General features: G+C 37.1%; 1 protein-coding gene across 1 annotated transcript; it reads left to right on the plus strand.

The window, feature by feature from the left end:
* Positions 1–680: 680 nt before the first annotated feature.
* LOC118809448 (high affinity cGMP-specific 3',5'-cyclic phosphodiesterase 9A) lies at positions 681–16,231 on the plus strand. The gene is made up of 14 exons (XM_036572792.1): positions 681–883; positions 4,027–4,188; positions 4,382–4,433; positions 4,509–4,611; positions 6,619–6,761; positions 6,851–6,910; positions 10,966–11,143; positions 11,762–11,884; positions 11,987–12,079; positions 13,397–13,464; positions 13,546–13,648; positions 14,722–14,826; positions 14,984–15,130; positions 16,049–16,231. Exons 1-14 carry the CDS (start codon positions 796–798, stop codon positions 16,229–16,231), a joined length of 1,608 nt encoding a protein of 535 aa, XP_036428685.1. The 5' UTR covers positions 681–795.
* The last annotated feature ends 4,811 nt before the right edge of the window (positions 16,232–21,042 follow it).

Here is a 21,042-nt window from a genome sequence, read left to right on the forward strand (position 1 = left end):
CATTAACAATACATGATATGCATCATTTTATTTCATGTTTCTGAAGGTTGATGAGTAGGAACAGACAAAAACCTGTTGTTATTATTATTATTATTATTATTATTAATTATATAATTAATTATATAACTACAACAATTTTATTCAGTGTTTTACAAACTACACTGCACTAAATCTGGTTAAACAGGCCTAATTATGTTTGCGTTGTGATGCTATCCACAACGTGCTCAGATGACACAGTTTATCATGATAATGATAAAACATCGTCACACTGTCCACCCCTAACAGAAAAATAAAATGTCATTTGACAAGGGGTGTATGACAAAAATGGACAATGAGTGTAGATACATGACATGTAAACTTAAAAAATGCCTAGTGAGTGTATATATTTATATATATATATATATATATATATATATATATATATATATATATATACATATACACACACACACTACACCCCACTGTGCACTGTATAGATCCTAAAAGCTTAACATTGTGACAACCTCAGATTTTAGCCTTTTAACTGACAGCACTGATGTTTAAATGAACATTACTAATAGCATGTTGAAGTGAAGAGCAGACTGCCAGCCTGTAGCTCTATAATGATTTGTTGAATATGGACCAAAGAGCATAGGCTGAATAAGGAAGGAGAGAGGGATGAGAGTGGAAGAGGAGGGACAGAAGAGGAGGAGGAGGAGGAGGAGGAGGAGTTGTGGAGTGGCACTGTGTTAAATAGATGTCACTCTGTAAACACCTCATTCAGCTGTGGGGAGTGTGGGAGAGTCAACGTCTGGCATGGAAACTAAAATCATTTATTTCACAGTGAATGGAAGACCCGAGCAGGCGGAGTTCCCTGTTGACTGTCCTGCACAAGACATCAAAGGTAAGGAGAAGTTTGATTCACTGTCATGTTTCATTTGTTACTCTTTGGTGTAATAAAGTCTTAGTCACCTGAGAAAACTGTTTAAAACCACTTAACTCAGCAGTAAATGTGTTTGTAAGTGAATAAATGTGGATAAATACAAATTAACGTTATAAGGAACAAAAATTTCTTGCCCTTGTTAGAAGAACTTGAGTTTTGGTTCCGTATTTCTCCTGGATGCCTCTAGCCATCACAGTGATTTGTTAAATTAGTTAAAGATTTGTTGAACAGTTGAAATCCTGGTCGTTGGGTCCAGAGTGCAGAGACAGAAACTCTCTCCCATTTTAAAATCTTTTACAAAAATTCCAGGTCTTTTGTTAAAAATCTTGGGATGTTTTTAGACCCAGATTTAAATTTTGAAATCCATATTAAAATGTGTGTTTTATCATCTTAGAAATATTGGCAGGGTATTGACCACTATAATGCTCTTCTCTCAGGTTTCCTTAAGAAACATGTCCTCACCAAGACCAAAGAGAGCACTCACAAAGCCCCTCCACTAGTTACCCTTTGAGATTAGAATTGATTTTAAAACACTTTTATCAGTTTTTTATATCTATTCATGAACGACCCCCAAATATATGTTGGACATGATTCAATTCCATGAACCAAACAGATCCCTCAGCTCCTCTGGCACTAATCTAATCACAGTCCCAGGGCAGAGACAGAGACATATGGAGAGGCGGCTTTTAGCATATATGACTCTCACCACAGGAACAGCCTGTTAGAGGACATGAGGGCAGTGCAGTGCTTTTTGTTTCCTTTCATTCTGTTTTCAGGGCCTTTGTCTGTGTGCTAATCTGTGAAGCACTTTTAATTACAACTGTTTGTAGGAAAGATGGCGCATAAATAAAGATTTGATTGATTGATTGATTGCTTGATTGATTGCTTGATTGATTGATTTTAATTCCATTACTAGCACATCTAATTTAAATAAAGAAGAACTGATCAGCCAAAACAGGTATCAGTTGATAACTACAATTAATACTGGGCTTCCACGAGGAGAAGTTTGGAAATAGTTCAAAAACACATTGTTTAAAAATCCTATAAATAAGTGTTATTGTTATTTATTATAATATCATTGTTTTTGAGCAAATAAATTTTAACCACCCAGATAAATAGATATTTTACATATAATTTTCCTGGGCGGCTAAAACTTTTGTACCATTCTGTGTATACAGATTATGTCATTGGTTTTTGTATTTAGTTCCAAATAAATATAATACAATCTTACTCATTCAAGTAAAAAAATAATATAAAATAATACAGAGCATATTAGTGACTTTGATTCATCCACAGCGATATCAACATAGGCTTCACTTTTTAAACCTCAGCTCAGAAGTGAATGTGGTAGAAATGAGGCTTCGGTCAATAACCAGACCCCTTCAATCAGTCTGTTACAATCAGTCCAGATGAATGAAGATGGTGAGGAATCCCCTCAGCTGTGAATATGCTGTTATGATGGTGGTCCGCTGACCTGAATGACCAGCACAGCATGAAAGATGATAGAAACCATACATGACCTCATACCACATACTATTAGAACTGGACACTGTCTGTAGTCATAGTGTCTAATGAGCGTCGGGTCATGGAGACTTCAGTATTTGTTCACATTGATTTGACTGATTAATTTAGTTATGTTATAAAGGAAAGATGTTGGTGTAAATAAAAACGGTGGTTGGGGGGTGTTGAGTGTAGTGTGTGTGTTTGTGCTCAGTTGAAGAGCACGGGCCACAGGTGGTGTTGACAGAGCTCTGCTCAAGTGCCAGGCTGTGCATCAAGCATGTGCTATTCTTCATCCTGTTCTGCTCAGAGTCACATAATGTTGAGGGTGAGAATTATAATCATTAACCATGAAAAAGTTCAACGTTCTGAAATTGTACTGAATTTTACTGATTATGACCAACAAACTGGCCCTGGCTTTGTTAAGTACTTGTTACAAAATCTGCCTGTTTCATTAAAAAAACCTGATAGAATGTTGCTTTTTGGTTACTGAGGTTAAGACTAGGATAAGGTTTAGGATTAGCCACTCCTAGGCCAGTTTGGAGACATAATCCCTCCAGCGGGTCCTAGGACGACTGTGGGATCTTGTCCCAGTAGGCCGTGCCTGGTAAACCCCCACCAGGAGGCGACTTACATCACTGTCCAAAAACAAGCAAACAAACAAACAAACATGTACCCCCCAGAATAGTCACTTTATGGGAGAAAGCAAAGACATTCTTAACTTTAGATCTAAATAAATGTAAATTGGTTTTATTACAATCAGTTTTGAAGCATTTTATTGGCTGGATTCTTCGTGAAATTTTCAATCAGCAAACTATGAAACCTCAGCTGACATGTTAAAATAAAATAAAAAAATAAAAACATCATAAGTTAGAACTGTTTTTACACTATTTGAAAATGAACACTTGCCTTTACATTGTGTTAATGGACCAATAGAAATGCTAGTTGAAATAAAAACTTAGTTTTCTTTCATATGTTTCCCAGAGCACAAATCAGAAGAATTGTTAAATTTGATCATATGATGTGTCAAAAATATGAATTTTTGAAGATTTATTTATACAGCGCTTTTTACAACAGACATTGTTGAAAAGCAGCTTTACAGAAAAATCTGGGTCCAAGCCCCCAAGAGCAAGCCAATGGTAATTTTGGCAAGAAAAACTCCCGAAGAGCAAGAGGAAGAAACATTGATAGGAACCAAGACTCAAAACGGGAACCCATCCTGGTCAACACCAGATGGCAAACAATAACAAAAGAGCAACATAGACAAGTTTTTCATTATTTAATTTATCAGATTAAATCTAGTATTTTTAACATGGGGCTACAGATAAAAAAGTGGAAATTCAAAATTTGAAGTATGTGAAGTATGAAAACAACATGCATTAGTGAGTCAGTGAGTTGAAGTGAGTGTATTAGAGTGAGAAAACACTACAGTGTGGAGGACAGGCAGGGGACCTCCAGGACCAGGGCTGGCATCCTGTGCTTCTTGGACATGTGAAGTTTTGTTACAGCTGCAACAATATAATCCACATGAGACATATGTGTGACTCTGTGTCCTGACTTTGTACACAATCAAGTGTTTGTGTGTGCACACACTTCTCTTACAGATCTTTTCCGCTCAGCAGCTGAAGCTGGCCCTCATGACATCCTAAAGCTCTACAACCCCAAAGGCAACATCATCAACATCTCCCCTCAGCTGACCCCCAACAGCCCTCACTCCTGCTACAAGTTGGAGGTGGTCGCTGCAGACTGCAACAGTGAGCCATTAGGTATTCTCTGCCTTAAAACCAGGGACAGGCCACAGACGGGCTGGTGGACTAGAGAAGTAGCCATTCTTTATGTACTGCACAGCTAGTAGATTGTAGATGATGTGAATGTGAATGATTGTATGGGATTAATGGGATTATAAAGTGGATGAATTGTAAGGAGAATGGTTAACTCTACAGCTGTGCTCTGTTTTAGGTACAGAGCTAGCAGTGGCCTTGGGCTTTGATCTGTCCTCCATGGAGAAAAGGTAGGCATTGTTGAAAACTCACCTCATTTTTTGAGACATATGTTTTGTGTACACTCATAACACTTTCTCAACCAGGTTACAAAGCCTGGAGAAGAAGATTCTTATAGAAGCTGGTGAGACTCCGGCCATTGTTTATGAGATGAAGAGACAGGTGGAGTCATTCAGAGAAAAGCTAGAGGTAAACACGCAAATTCATACAGACACCAGCAGACATTCCTGACTCTGACCCAGAACCACATCCATCTACAACAATCCAAAGACAAAATATAGATGTTTAATAAATGCTGGTGCAGTCAGTGAAACTGTAGACAGATTAGACAACCTTTCAAACATCACACATAGTTTTTATAATTGTTAGCCGTTTATGTCTTTATGAGTAAATAGCACTGAGCAGTAGGTCTACACCAATATGCCATGTTGATTTTTGGTTTTAGTGGTATTGATGGACAACATATGTTATATTAAGGATAACGTAAAACACCAGTGTCCCTGCTTGTTGTTAGCTCTTTCTATCTCTTTCTATTCTAATTTTGTTTTAAGGACTTTCCTCAGGGCATCCTGGGTCTGAGTTAACTGTAATGCATGTCATTTGCTGGGTGTTTCACACTCTTTTGCAAAAAAAGGAAAAAACCAACCAAAAAACCAAGTAAAATTTGCATGATTAACATTTACAATGTCATGGAGGGCTGCCTTTGATGTCCATCCATCCATCCATCATCTAAACCGCTTATCCCTCTGGGTCGCGGTGGGGTGCCGGAGCCCATCCCAGCTGTCATCGGGCGAAAGGCAGGATACACCCTGGACAGGTCGCCAGTCCATCGCAGGGCAGACAAACAGACATATACATCCACACACACACACACACTCACACCTAGGGGCAATTCAGCATGTCCAATCAGCCTGACTGCATGTTTTTGGACTGTGGGAGGAAACCGGAGTACCCGGAGGAAACCCACTGCCTTTGATGTCATTTTACAAAAACAAAAATCAAAAAAACAAAATGTTAAAAACAAGCTCTGTCAAGTGATTCCACTATTGGGGTGCCTTTTTGCCTTAAAACTCCTAAAAATTTAAGCTTTTTTTTTTCATTTGTCAACATTGACCCTAAGAAAACATATATTATTAAAAATATGTTAACCCACAGAAATGACATCTCATTTTTAATAAAGCTTATTTGCTACCATTTTTCTTCCACCTATGATATTCAGGAAATGTGGATAATTGTGAAAGTGCTTTAATAAATGCACTTAATATTAATAAATATTCCAGATATTTCACAAGATTGAATGTGTATAGGCAACGGTTTAGAAAACTAAATAATACATTTCTTAACCTGTAATGAATGCCTCATGAAAAAGAATGTTCCAAGCATTCTGGGTTCACACATTAATGCTCTGCATATGAAGCATGTACACACACTCTAAAAGTGATGTGTTAAATGACAACACACAAAAATATTTCAACATATTTTGTTCTAAAAATTAACATAAAATGTGTCCTCTTCAACTAAGCACACTGATGTGTCTAGTTAGAGACAGAACATGTTATTTTTTAACACCTTTGTAGGTTGTTGTGAAGGACACTTTATGTTTAAAATGGTCTTCCCTTTACTTTACATATGTATTTGTAAACGTAAACATTCGTGTAGCACAGCATTTGCATAATTAAAGGGTTCTTTGCATCGTGAAATGGTTCTTCAGAATGATGGAGAGTGTGTTATATATCAATCTATATAGAACTTTTTTGAAAAGGGTTCTATATAGCATTGCTACAGGCTTGACATTGTAACTATAGGAGAATGTTTTTTGGTGGTGTATAGAACCCCCATCTACGGCACATTCTACATCAATCTGAAGAACCTTTAACAACACAAAGGACTCTTTAATCATGCAAAGGGTTCTTTGAGTGTTCATGGTGTATATAAAACCATTTTCTTTACTAAGGAACTCTTGAGGAACCATAATTTTTTAGAGTGTAGGACGCCTGATTCAACTCATGAACTAAGTAACACGCTCCTTGTGTGCTGTGTCAGGTGTAGTAGAGTATGAGAAACACTGCACTGATCTTGTTAAGCACCGTGTTGAACCGTTTTTATGATTCCTTCTCAGTAAATAAACTTCATCCTCTGCAACTCTCACAGCTTTATGAGTGCGGCGTTGTTCAGTGAGTTTATGCTTCTGTTTAGAGCGTGGAGCACCTGAGCTGGCTGGGTCTGTTTAAAGAACTCTCGGAGGGAACCCACAAGCCCTCACCATTCTATCATAAGAGAACACTGCGCAAGACACGTGAAGAGTGCGAACATGTCAAGGAAAAGTTCCTCCAGATGAGGTGAGCCGGACACTCTGACAATCAATCACTGCCCTGCACACGAAAATGTGGTTAAATCAATAAAAATAATCAAAATAATTTTCACACAGTTCTCTGGAGGTCTCTGAGGAGGTGAGGCAATACCTCAAGACACCTACCTTTGACAACTGGTGAGTTCATATCTAATAACAGTGCAGATGCTAAATTATACACTCTCAGAAATAAAGGTCTGAAACTGTCACTGGGGCAGAGCCCCTCTTATCACTAGGGTGGTACCCTCAAGGGTACATCTCAGTACCTTTAGTCAGGGAACATAATTGTACTGTAATCCACTGAAATCATATTTTGTATTGACTCCACACACCCCGTCTCATCTCCAGGCTTTTCATTTTATTGTTCTGTTTTAAAACATTCGGTTGTGAAAAGGTACAAATACGTACTTTTCACCTGGAAAAAAACTTATTTAAGGTCCACAATTGGACCTTAAAACAGCTGTTGTACCTTTGAGGGTACATTTACATTGTTTGTATCTTGATGAACAAAAATTGTACCTGCACAGTAACTTTATTTCTAACAGTGTATAAAAATGAAACTGTCAAAAACAGTTGTTCAATAAAACTTAGTGAATGTGAAGAAAAGGGCACAGAACAAATTGAAGAATTATTCCTTTAAAGTCAACCTCAAATCAAAATAGCCTTTTTTTACCTTCTTTGGTCATATTAAACATAGTTCATTATATCACTCAAAAGACAAAAACTGTATTTTTCTGTAACCTCGTTGTCTAAGTCTTGATTATGTCACTGTGCACCAGCAGACGGGAAAATGCATTTTAACCAATAATTCCCACCAAACCCACCTATCACTGAATGAAAAACTCTGCTAGCTCAGAGACCCCTGATAGCATGTTGAACTCAAGGAAGGAAAATTAGAAAAGATTTCTGATTCACATTGACTTCAAAAGTACAGTGCTTGTCTCTTGTACCTTTTGAGGTTAAGTGCCAAGACATAGAAAGTAGTACCCAGTGTTGGGGGCAGTCGAGGCAGTCGAGGCATATATATATATATATATATATATATATATATACGTATATATATATACATATATATATGTATATATATATATATACGTATATATATATATATATATATATATATATATATATATACGTATAATGGTTGTATCACGGGGAAGGGCGTTCTTTGACATGACGCTAAGCGGAGTGCCTACAACTCGCAGTCACGCACTGCCTCGAGTGGCTTATTGCTTTTATTAAACGGCGGTCAACATAAAATATCTTAAAATACACAATGTTTTAGATAATTATTTAAGTTATTATTAATAATAATCAACATAAACAAGTATTCCACCAAGAAATGTAGTTCCTTTAGAGTGGTATTGTTGCTAAGCAACCATTGACTGCTGAATGAGGAGAAGAACGTTTGGTCGCTAATCACTGTAAACTGCAGATATTTCATGATTTTTTAAAGCTTTTTTTGTGTAACAGTGGACATATGTAACACAGCACTGTTTAATGCAAAGTCTTTCAGTTTATAAGTACTTTTTGGTCACCAAATTATCACTTTGAGTCTTCTGTCAGTCTGATGATGCCACTTTTCTCACGCTGGGGCTGAATCTCACACAGCTCCCTGCTCCCTACATAGTACACTATGTAGGAGTTTAAACACTGACTCCTACACCACAACAATGCAAAACATCGCGATAAAGTGGTAATATGGGATTCATCCACATTCATACTCGACAAGCAGTGCATTATTTCATAGCAGAAGCTAAAATTTCTAAACGTAATGTTACACAGGACACTATTTAGCTAGGGAGTATGGAGCTGTTTGGGATTCAATCTGGGTTTGATGCTACTTCTGATTATAACATGAACATTTGAAGCATGTAAGACATTCAGGTGACATTCTTCAGACTTTATATTGCCGTTTTTCAGTGAATCATATCGTGAGTACTACAATTCAAGCCTGTGATATTAGTGTTGGAGTTGTTTAGCATGTTTGCTATCTTTTAGCCTGTTTGCTAGCTGACCAGCCTAATTCTATTAAAGAAAATAAGTTTTCAGCCCCTCAGTTTAAACAAAAATGGGTTCATCAGTACACTCGGTGCTCCGTGCGATCAGCATTAGAGTCAAATCCATTAACAGCAGAAGGGTTTTTCGTGCCGTTTTCCATTAGGACTGGAACTATCCATTTAAAATAGCATTTTTTTTCCTCTCCACTGTATCACTAAAATTCTTAGTCTGAATGGCATGTTTCTATTAATATTTCAGCAAAATACCCCAATAATGATAAATATGAGGATAATTAAGAAGAAAAATGAAAGCACTATTGATAACTTGATATCTTTCGCTTACAGCTCCAGAATCAGTACCCCCTTCCCAGGTACTGGTATAATTTGCTGCATATTTGAATGCTCTCGCAACACAACAACACTCACTTCCTGAATGTGCTCTCCCATGTACCCAAAGGCATTGGTACTGTTGTGTTATTCAGTCCTGCACATTATTTGTTTTTTAATAAGGTGGGCAGCCCGTTCATTATCTCTCATCACATGAGAACAATGGTAGTGTCTATAACTACTGAAGCAAAGTGAACAGGCCTTATATCACACAAGCATGTACATCGTTTCAATTATTCAAGGTCTTATTTCACTATTTTTGCGTCTATATATATTGATAAATGATTTCCTGTAACTTTCTAGATAGATTTTCTTCTCCAGGCACAAGGTGCTGAAATATTAAACATCATTAGCCTATGTGCATCTTTCAAATGAGCTGAGCACCTGCTATAGCTAAATGAACATTCATTACAGAAGCAAAAGCACAGCTCCTCTGCCATGCATGAAGAGGCCAGAGGAGATTCAGTCCTTTCATCTGGCCGAGAGGGCTCATATCAATATGAATGGTTGTTTCAGGGGCTTACCAATCAATAGCAGTCCTTCAGAACAGAGCTCCACGCTTCAGGCTTTGAAGACTGTATTTATGCAGTGGTCTTCTGGCTTAGTTTTTGAACCCAGTCTTTTCAGACAAACAAAACAGGATGTGGGTTTTCCACAGATACAAAGGACGTGAATGTGTGTCATCCTCATGCCTGTTTTAAAGAACATTACAGAAGCCTGTAATGAGTAATAAAGGCACTGTATTAACGGGACAAAAACATGAAAAGCATGAAAAGCTGGTGAATGTACTGTGCATATTCAGTCAGAATCAAGGAATCAAAATGTCACACTGTGTAGGACATTATATAAAAAGATGATCCTCACACTGTAGGTCAGTTCATATGTGCACGTTTGTTGTTTTTGCATGTTTTCTGAACAAAAATGCCTTTACTGTAGGAAGTCTGGAGAAAAAGTGAGGTGACCTAAAATGGAACAATGAACTGAAAATCTTAACTTTGTAAAGTGCTTTATTGAAAGAGCTACATATTTCAGTTTTAAAGCTGAAAGGTAATAAACAGTTTTTTTGCTTACCAAGATTGAAAGTATAATTTAATAATAATCTGTATGAGGAGATAATTTATATATATACAAATATATATATATATATATACATATATATATATATATATATATGTATATATATATATATGTATATATATATATGTATATATATATATATATACAAAATGTGCCATAACTTTTGCACAGGCTAGATTTTCTCTTAATAGGTTCAGCAAATAAACGGTAACTGTGTGCTAAAATGTGCAGAACTGTTTTCTTTGTAGATGATGTGTTGACTTCTCTTCACTTGGAAAATCAACAAAACATGACATTTGACCAGAAGAACCCAAAGATTTCCATACAACTGTACATTAAAATCATCGGATATCGGCCACAATGTCCACGTCGGTGCATCTCTGCTTATCACAGACAATAATTTCCCTGCACACAGCAGAAGAACAGAAAACTTAACAAAGCACACTTACAACACTTATAATGGGACTCCAGTGGAAAGTTGCTTCAATACTATTATAAATTCTATTACATTGTCTATAATAAATGAGTTTCAAGTTAACAGTTTTCTCTTCTTTTACTAAATGCAGATAAACATGCTAACTGACTGTATGCTACAGTTGCAGAAGATAGAGATTAGGCTAAAAATGCTGGAGTATTACTTTAGGGTTACGTTTAGAATCAGCCTTAGGAATGTAGGTAGACCTGCCACATCCTGATAAAGAGTTTAAACAAAAATGTGTTTGTGTGTAGGCAGTGGGAGGATGCTGAGATCATGGTGCTGCTCCAGGTGATGTACACAGACTTGGACTTTATCTCCACCTTCAACATAGAGCTAGACGTGTTGCAGCAGTTCCTCTACGAGGTCTACAAGCGCTACAACAACATCCCCTTCCACAACTTCAAACACTGCTTCTGCGTCACTCAGATGGTGAGAGAGAGAGAGATAGAGAGAGAGAGAGAGAGAGAGAGGATGCAATCAGCTCACCTTGGCTTCAAGTACTTAAATTGTCCACTCGTCTATTTCAGGCATTAGTGAAGGGCACAACCTTCAACCACCTTCACTTCACCTATAACTATTGCTTGATATAAACCCTATTAACAAACATGTTTGTCATTAGTTTTTCTGTTATTTCACCTCATTTTAACTCTATTTTTCTGATTGTGGTTATTGTTTCTTGGAATCATAAAAAGGCTGGAATCCACTCTTCATCTGGCTAACCAGTTCTAACCCTTTTCAAGGGGAATTCCACTGATATTTTACAATTTCTGCATTATTACATTGAAAAAGTGTAAAGAAAGTCGTTCAGAGTGGTTTGATATGAAGTTCGTCATTCTTGAAAAACGTATGGTGTCAGAATTGTTGTCAAATTAAATGGCTATATTTGTGTTGTAGCCATTGTGACTTCTGGTTCCTATCAGCACCACTGTAAAGAAATCTGAGCCTCTACAATGAACCATTTCACATCACCACTCTGAATAATTTTGTGTGGAAGAACTTCTGAAGAATCAGTGGAACTCTCTGCATCAGTGGCTCTTCTGTTGGCAGATGTATGGGCTGATTTGGCTGACGGATCTGAGGAGTAAGATCGACAGCATCGATCTCTTAATCATGCTGACTTCAGCTGTCTGTCATGATTTAGACCACACCGGCTACAACAATGCCTACCAGGTGAGAAAGGCCTTTTGAGCTCTGTCTGATTTAGCTGTATGGTTATTTCTTACTTCCATTGCTGGAGGGGCTACAGTGATAAAATCGTCTACTGCTTTTCAGATTAATGCTCGCACTGAACTCGCCTTGAGGTACAATGACATTTCCCCTTTGGAGAATCATCACTGTGCTGTAGCATTCGAGATACTAGAAAAGGTAACTGTTTTATGTACAGTCGTGTGAAAAAATTAGGACACCCCATGAAAACCTTTGTCTATTTTAACATATTTAAACATTTGATCTTCATTTTAACAATATTGAGAGACTAAACAATTAAAACTGAAGAAACATCTTTAAAAATGATAAAATGTAATTAATAGAAACACTTTTTTGTGAGGAAAAAGTTAACACACTGCACATTTTTTACTGTCTAAAGTGCCTAATATTAGAATAAGGTGCACCACATCAGCTGCAAAGGACTGGAACATCATTAGAAAGGATTCTGGAGGAGGCTGTCTTATTTAAACCTCAGATAATTAGTTTGGTTTGCTTTGATTGCTCTAAGAAGCTCTCTGAGGACTTCAGAAAGCAGGTTGTAGATGCTTATGAGTCTGGGAAGGGATTTATAAAGATCTCAAAACAATTAGAAATCAGCTATTCTACTGTCTGGAAAATAATTTACAAGCAGAGGACATTTAAAACACCAACCAACATGGCCAGGTCAGGACGTCCTAGCAAGTTCAGCCCAAAAGCAGACCGCATGATATGATTTCAGTTGATGTCAGAGTACATGCGTCTATCATCAGAAAGAGACTGCACAAGGTTGATTTTCATGGGAGGTGTGCAAGGAGAAAACCTTTGCTGTGCTGAAAAACATGAGGGCAAGACTAAAGTTTGCCAGAGAACACCTAGACAAAGATCAGGACTCCTGGAACAATGTGCTTTGGACAGATGAATCCAAAGTTTAAATATTTGGACACAGTAACAGAAGACATTTTTGGCATGAACCAAACACAGCATTTGAGCACAAGAACCTTATACCAACCGTGAAGCATGGGGGTGGAAATGTCATGGTTTATGGCTGTTTTCCTTCAGCAGGGCCTCGCAAGCTCTCCATCATAGAATCTACCATAAACTAATAATAACCAATAAAGAGCCAGTCAGCAGTTAATCAATTAAATGTACAGTAACTGTGAAGAGTATACACTTTTTGGTGTAATGTGCAGGATGTCAACATGGCATCAATAAAAGTTATTTAGGACTACAGCGCCATGACGTAGTTATTCATCATGTGTCACCCCACTGCTTAATGTGCATAATGGACATGATGAACTGCAAATATGAACACACTGCTGCTGTCGAAATAAAACCTCATATCTCCATTTGAGTAGTTTTTCAGTTTTTGACAAAATTTGAAAATGCCAGTTGTTCTTTACATTGTGTGTAAATTTCATGTTGAATGGACCAAAAGAAACGGCCCAAAATCACTTTTTTTATATACATATGCCTGAACTTTTATTTAATCTCTTTCAGACTGAGAGCAACATTTTCCGGAACCTGACAACAGAGCAGTACAAGAGGATACGAGAGGGCATAATTAAGTATGATCCATTGTGCTGTTTCATTGAAACAGTTTTAAAACACCACACCAGAGCTTTGATTATTATTTGATTTTTCCTCAGGTGTATTCTCGCCACAGACATGAGCAGACACACAGAGATCCTCAACAAGTTTAAAGCCATTCTGCCAGTGTTTGACTTCAGCAACAAGGACCACAGGGATGTGGTGAGAGCAATGCCTTTCCTACGATACATATATGAGAAACAGTTTTAGTTAACATAATATTCCAGCATTTTTCAACTTGATCTCTCTGCTCCATCTTAACAATGACAATAATTTCCTAGTGCTTGAAATAGAATAGGAAACCCATGGCCAATTAGTTTCTATTATAAATGTGCTATAAGACTATTTTTGCTTCCACTGAGTACAGAAAACCATGCTGATGTTATTGTTCATGGTAATGAGCTGTCCTCCTCAGATGCAGCAGATATTAGATTGAAGAACGTTGGAGTATTCCTTTAATACTTTAACACCATCCATTTGAGATTATTCATTTCTTTACTCTGACAATCAAGAAGTTCTAAATAGAACCAAAAAAACTTTTTGACCTGTAACAATGGTAGAACTCTTTTTGATGTGGTAACCATTTTTAAAAAGGTTACTTTAAAGAATCATAAAAAAATATTTTCCATCTTACAGAATAACCATTTAATCATGCATTTAATCGGATCTTTGAGCGTTCACAGTTCTATACACTCTGATCAGCCATAACATTAAAATTACCTTCTTGTTTCTATGCATTATTGTCCTTTTTATTAGCTTACTATATAGGTGCACTTTGTAGTTCTATAATTACAGACAGTAGTGCATCTGTTTCTCTGCATACTTTGTTGGTCAGGACCCCCACAGCACTGTTTGAGTGGTGGATCATTCTCAGCACTGCAGTGACACTGACGTGGTGGTTTTAAAAGTTTTACTGTTATGGCTGATCAGTGTATAACCATTCAATGTAAGAAACCTCTGAGAAACATTTTTAAGGACGTAAGTAACAATGTATAATCTACTGTGTTACTAATGGCTGTTTACTAATGTCTACTAATTACTGTCATAAAGTTGCATCTCACCACTTGAGAACTGATACGGTTAAAAGACTAAATTAGAAGACTTTCCAGATGATAAGATTGCTGGAAAGGACATTTCGGATACAGATAGAAGTTTTGAGCTCACTTTATTCAGCTACAATTGAGATAAGATGAACATATTTTAGGACAATTCCTGTCTGCTTGTCTCTGGTCTAGCTGATGATGATCATGATCAAAGTGAGTGACATCTCCAATGAAGCTCGGCCCATGGACGTTGCAGAGCCCTGGCTGGACTGCCTGCTGCAGGAGTTTTTTAACCAGGTGACAAGAAGAAAAACACCTAAAACAACTACTTTTTCTGTATGACGGAAGAACTGTAATATATAGGCCTACATTTGGTTAAAGTATTGTGAATAACGCTACTTGTACTCAATGAATGAGATAATCAGATATATGCTAACACTAATACACTGTTTAGAGTGACATGGAGAAGCTGGAGGGGCTCCCTGTGACCCCATTCATGGACCGAGACAAAGTGACCAAACCCTCTTCCCAGACTGGCTTCATCCGCTTTGTTCTGTTCCCTCTCTTCATCGAGCTAGCCAATCTCTTCCCCTGTCTGGAGGTGAGGATGAGTGTGGGGTGCATACAGGGCTCATATACTACATTTTTCTTTTCTTCTTTGTTCTGAGGTCTGCTTATAACCTATGTGTGGGTGTATGTACCAAAAACAGTCAATTCATTTTTACATGACCTCTAGAATTAAACAGGCTGTTTTTATTATTGTGATACCTCATTCAAAAAGGTCCTTGGCTAAAAACTCATAATAACTTCAACATAAATGGGTGGGGCTTAACTACTCTAAGTTGTATACAGGCTTATTTATGTAAACAGGTTGGTTTTCATGACATCACAAAAACTGAATTCAGAACAAAAAAGTTGTTTTCGCAGCTTAGTTTTCATATATGGACTGTGTGGTCTATGGAGAGAATGGTATGTTTTGAATTATTAATAATGCTTCTATACTACATCAAACACATTAAAAAAAAAAGAAAACAAGGAAAATGATGAGATATGAAGATATGGGCTCTTTAATGCAAATTTACAATATCTTTATCTTACTCCAAATGCAGCTGGAGTCCAAAGTTTGGTTCTTCAGTTTAGAACTAGACTTACGAGACTAATGTAGCTAACAAATAATGGAAGCTTATAGGTACCAGTTGGCAAAATGTGTGCCTAAATACAGATCAAATAGAAAAATAGACAAACAAAAAGTTTGTTACAGATTACTTAAGAACTTGACACAGTAGCTGTAAGTTCTGTTACCTGTTACTTTGACCTCATAGCTTCAGTCCAACACTAAAGAAGCAAACAATTACCATACATGTCTTAGCTGCTGTTATCTACCCTGTTGTGGGGTTGGTGGGGTGAGTAACTTTGGTTTTTGGCTGTATCAGCACTTTAAACCCTGGGCATACTAGGTTGTACATTGAAATGATGACTCTGCTATCCAACCCAGGTTGTATGTCTTTGTGTCCAACAGCAACATATCATTGATCCAGTGAGGAAAGCCCTGGACTACTACACAGAGATGGAGAAAGCATTAGAGAGAGAGAAGCAGAATCGGACCCAGAGTGAAAAGACCAAACCCAAAGAGAGTAACACACCAAAGGAGTCTGAGCTTCCACAGGAGACGGGACCAGCACTGAAACCAAGCACAGTGTAATCATTATATGCTCACAGTGTGTGGCTGTAAAATGTACATATAAAAAAGTAATACTGTACAAAATATTCAACTTCAGTCTAACATCAGAAAACAGAATGAGTCTTTTCAATGGCTTCCAAAGAAAGCAAAGGGTAGACAAGGGTACTGTACACTGAAAGCAGAAGAGTTTTAGTTCAGATTCTGTTTGCAAACTGTGAAAGTGTGCTTTAGTGTGTGTTACACTTCTTTAAAAAGGTGCCACAATTGTTTCTTTTAACAGTGCCATATAATAACCACTTTTGGTTCCCTAAAGTGGCAGTTCTTAAAGTCACCCCCCTCCAGGTCATTACTTGCACTTAACAGGTGAGGACCATATCGTATCAGAACCTTATCTGTCTTGCTAGCTTCCTCTGCTGCTATTTCTGACATGCACATACAAAAGATGTCACCCTCTTCTCTGACACTACAGATAACTCATTAACTGGCCGCAGTATGGCTGTGAACTGTGATCGGTTGGCACTTACATATTTATGGATATATAACAGTAAACAAGTACAAGTTTTAGATATGGCCAAAGCATTTTAATGAACTCACCAAATTAAAACTTTTGGTAACACTTCATTTGAAGGCTACCTACCTAAGGACTTCATTACACATGAATAAGCATTGAATAACATATTTATAAAGCAATACTTGAGTATTTATGAACAGCTTATGTTATTAATCGCAAGATGACATAAGTTGTTCTATGGAGTAAATAACACTGTACTGATATAAGAGACCTTAAACTGAAGTGATGGAGAGTTTGTTTTATTTATAACACTGTCATAACTATGTCCTTCTCAAATGATGGAGCTTATACAAGGCTATGCAGAGGCCCAGATAAAGACATATCAATTGTATTTATAAGTACAAAAGTTCAGTTTTTAATATGTTACCAAAGGAATAAATGTCTATCACCCTTATGTCAACACCGTAAAATGCCAGGCTTACTACATTTACTTCATAAAACATTCTATATCATCTTGTGATTAATGGCATAAGCTGTTCATAAATATTCAACTATTGCTTTATAAGTACATCATTCAATACTTATCCATGTGTTATAAGTAATGTGTTTAAGTCCTTATGCAGGTAGCCTTCAAATAAAGTGTTACCAAACTTTCTAAGTAGAGATATTTCAGAGATTTTTCTGTGGCCCCCCCTTAGCATCCCCCTGCCGCAGTTTGAGAATCCCTGCCCTAAAGAACTGTGTTTGAAAAAAAGATTTATGATTGTGGGAAACCTTTTTAAACCTTTTTAAAGGACCATCACACAATATAAATCTATTTCTTTTCAATAGCAATTTAAGAGTTCCTTCCTACAATCTTCACATTATGTGGAAGTTCTTTCAACTTTATAAAGGCTTCTCACACTAAATAATCTCATTTACGAAACTGATTCTCTAAAGAACCATCCAATGAAACCAAAGAACCAAAAAACCCGAAGTGGTTCCTTTATGGCATCATGCAAAGAACTCTTTTTGGCATCATTATTTTTATGAGTGTATTCTTGTCTATAAAACTGATCTTCTATACAAATTTACAGTATAAAGAAATGACAGAGTGAAGTGTTGCTTTGAATTTGTCTTTTAATGATGAGAAACTTGACAGCTTTCAACTTCTATACTGTCTTTGTTGTATTTTGGCATATTTGAATTCGTACTACAAATAAATTGAATTGCAATGCTATTCCATAAAGTGTGTGCAGTGCTGTTGAGACTTATTAATGTTAGTCTTTACTGTGGCTGCATTCTGGATAAAATGCTCACAACATTTTACAGTAAAATGGTGACATCTGCCAGTATAATGAAGTTCATTATTAAGGCAGGTTCAATGAGTTATTATGGAACTGCGGCCTATGGTCAGTGATCGTATGGCTAGTGTCCACGTCTGTTGTATCCTGCAGCTGAGTAGTTCGAGCCTATTGGCGTCAGTCTAATCTCCAGACTAATAAACATGAACCCGGTTGAACTGGACAAATGCAAGTGTTTCACTCACTAATATTGTCAGAGAAGAAACACGTGAATATTTGCTAGTGCTTTGCTCACTAATATCCTCATGGAGAATCAAAATCAACATGACGTTGATGATGGAGGGCTTCACATCCCTCTAGCTGACTCATGTGCAGCTGTTCCAGAGTGACCCATTTAATTGACTGTGGTTTACTAAGGAGATTATACAAGCTGTATGTGCACAATTAAATGCCTGTGTCAGCAGTGGGTGCATCTTAAGGCAGATGAATTCACCAATCAGAAGAGGTGTCTGGATGCTTTTGGATATATAGAGCCAATCTAGACTTAGATTTAGCCTAAAGCTAGACAAAAGTAAATCACCATTAGCTCTGTGATTAGTCCAAGGTGAGGCTTAATCTATGTCAAGGAAACCAGCCCATAGTGTATGTAAGAGGAACATCAATATGTGTGTTAGCCAAGAGGCAGCAGTAGGTGGAGCTAGAGGTAAACACAAGTGCAGTGGAAGACCAGCAGTGTGATAAATGAGAGTTTCATGACAGAGTGAATGCATGTAATACAGCTACTTGCTTACATCTGGACCGTTTTGCCATAAAATCTCATTGACGCACAGGCTTAATATAGGAGCTGGCTCATAAAATCCTCACAAGCAGGCTGTAACAAATAAACTGACACTCATTTCACTATTCCTGGCTTGGAAGCTGTTCAAACAGTGCAGGTGCACAGCAGTGAGGTGAAGAAAAAAGAGTTACAAGAAACAAGACATAAGATCTTATAGGCTCAAATTTATTTTACAAAAGAAAACATTAACAAATGCAGCTCAATTCAATTGTTCATTTTGTTGTTGTTTTTTTTTTACATAGATATTTCCCCACCCCCTCTCCGAAAACATACCATCTTCCTTTAATTTGATTCATCAAAATGGAACTGAATGCATGCACTTTCGCATTGCTCTCGAACGTCAACCTTCACGAAAATAATAAAACCACAATTTCAACAGAACTCAAATGAAGCTGCTAGGTCGCAGAGGGAGGTAAAGCGTCAGCATGCAGCACTGTACACGTTTGCATAGTAAATGGTTGTCATTTATTCTAGATTACATATTCATCCATTTTTTATTACTAACAAGCCTTCTCATGAATGTGCATGAACTGTGACCTACAAGAAGGAAACGTCCCCTGCAGAGAGGAGTTGCCAGAGTAAAGCTGGGTTTACTGGGGCAGCAGCAGCAGGAAAAAAAGCAACTGATTGATTTTTACAGTAGAATCTGAAGGGAGATCATCTGTCTGCATCGCATCACTTATCATTATAATCTTAAAATTCTATAGACTGTGTGTGGAAGAGTATTTTTTTACTATTTAGACTCCATCAAACATAAATTAGGAAATAAAGTACTGCCGATCAAGACATCTAACCAGTAAAATTTAAGGCATAGTCATCAAACACAACCTTGAAAGCAATGCACAGAGTGAAATAAAAAAAGAACATGTGACAGGACAGTTTATACAGCATCATAACAACTGAAATGAACCACACAGACTAACAATGTGGCAAAAATATGTTCAAAATGAAAATGATATGTCACAAACTGACAGCATGAGATAAGGGACCCTGAGCATTAGCTACAATACATAATAGGCATATGATTACATATCAACATAAACTGTGGGGACTTCTGTTAATAACCATGTTTGTCTTAAATAAATCCATTCAGTGTTGGAGCCAAAAAGGTTTTCTCTGATGATTTGTTTTTATCGTCCAGAAGGATTCCAAACAAAACTCCATCAACCAGTGAAAGGAAAAACCCTAACACTAGAATGCACACAGTACAGCACCATGGCTTTGACTGTGTATTTTTAGCTTATCAGAAAACTTAAAGTGAATGTAGCAAACAAACATTGTAGCATATCATTTCTCTAGGAAACCAAACAGGGAGTCTTAAGTGCCCTGTACAGTAAAGCAGTAGGTACACAATGTGGGGTCCCAAAGTCCGAGACCAACATACAACAAAGCAGTGAGTACACACTGTGGAATCCCAAAGTCTGAGACCACTATATAGTAAAGCAGTAGGTACATACTGTGGGGTCCAAAAGTCTGAGATCATCATTGAAAATCTTGGATTTTTTTCATGTATAAGTGTTAAGGCTTTTGTAGATAAGGTCAGATTCCTTCCATTGAAACTCATCACTCGACGACTCTCAGGTGGATTTGATCTACTCATCAGAAGCTTTTGCACAAACCTGTGGAGTCCATGAGTGCATGCTGTCATTAAAGCAAAAGTGGGACATAACAAATACTAAGAAATTCTAAAATTCATGTTAATATGGCAAAGATTTTATTTTTCTTTCAAATTATTATGCCGTTAATATAATTTGTTTTAAATTCAAATGCAAAATTGAAGCATTTACACTCATGGTCTCAGCCTTCTTGACTCCATTGTCTGGAATCTGGAGGTGTGAAAGAAATGATAACTAAAAAGAAATAATGTCGGTTATTTCAAGCATGACATTTATGACATTACTTTTGCAATTTAACTGCCAATGTATATACAGTACAAGGCCCCATATAATTAGATACTGTAAATGTGTAAAATGCACATAAGAAGGTAAACTACTGTATCCTGTGTAAGCCAATGAGTGTAAACTACTATATAATATCTAATGCTAATGGTCAGTTAGAATGGCAACGGCAGTGGTAGTACAGTAAGGGCACTTTACTCAACTGCACTATATTAAACTGGCTCAGGTTTAGAAATTGCTTAAAGTGGTTTGAATGTCACTGGAATATACTGTGTACTGTAATCTACCATCAGACTATCAAG

Source organism: Colossoma macropomum, unplaced genomic scaffold (genome assembly GCF_904425465.1).
Source record: "Colossoma macropomum unplaced genomic scaffold, Colossoma_macropomum, whole genome shotgun sequence".
Taxonomy (NCBI): Eukaryota; Metazoa; Chordata; class Actinopteri; order Characiformes; family Serrasalmidae; genus Colossoma; species Colossoma macropomum.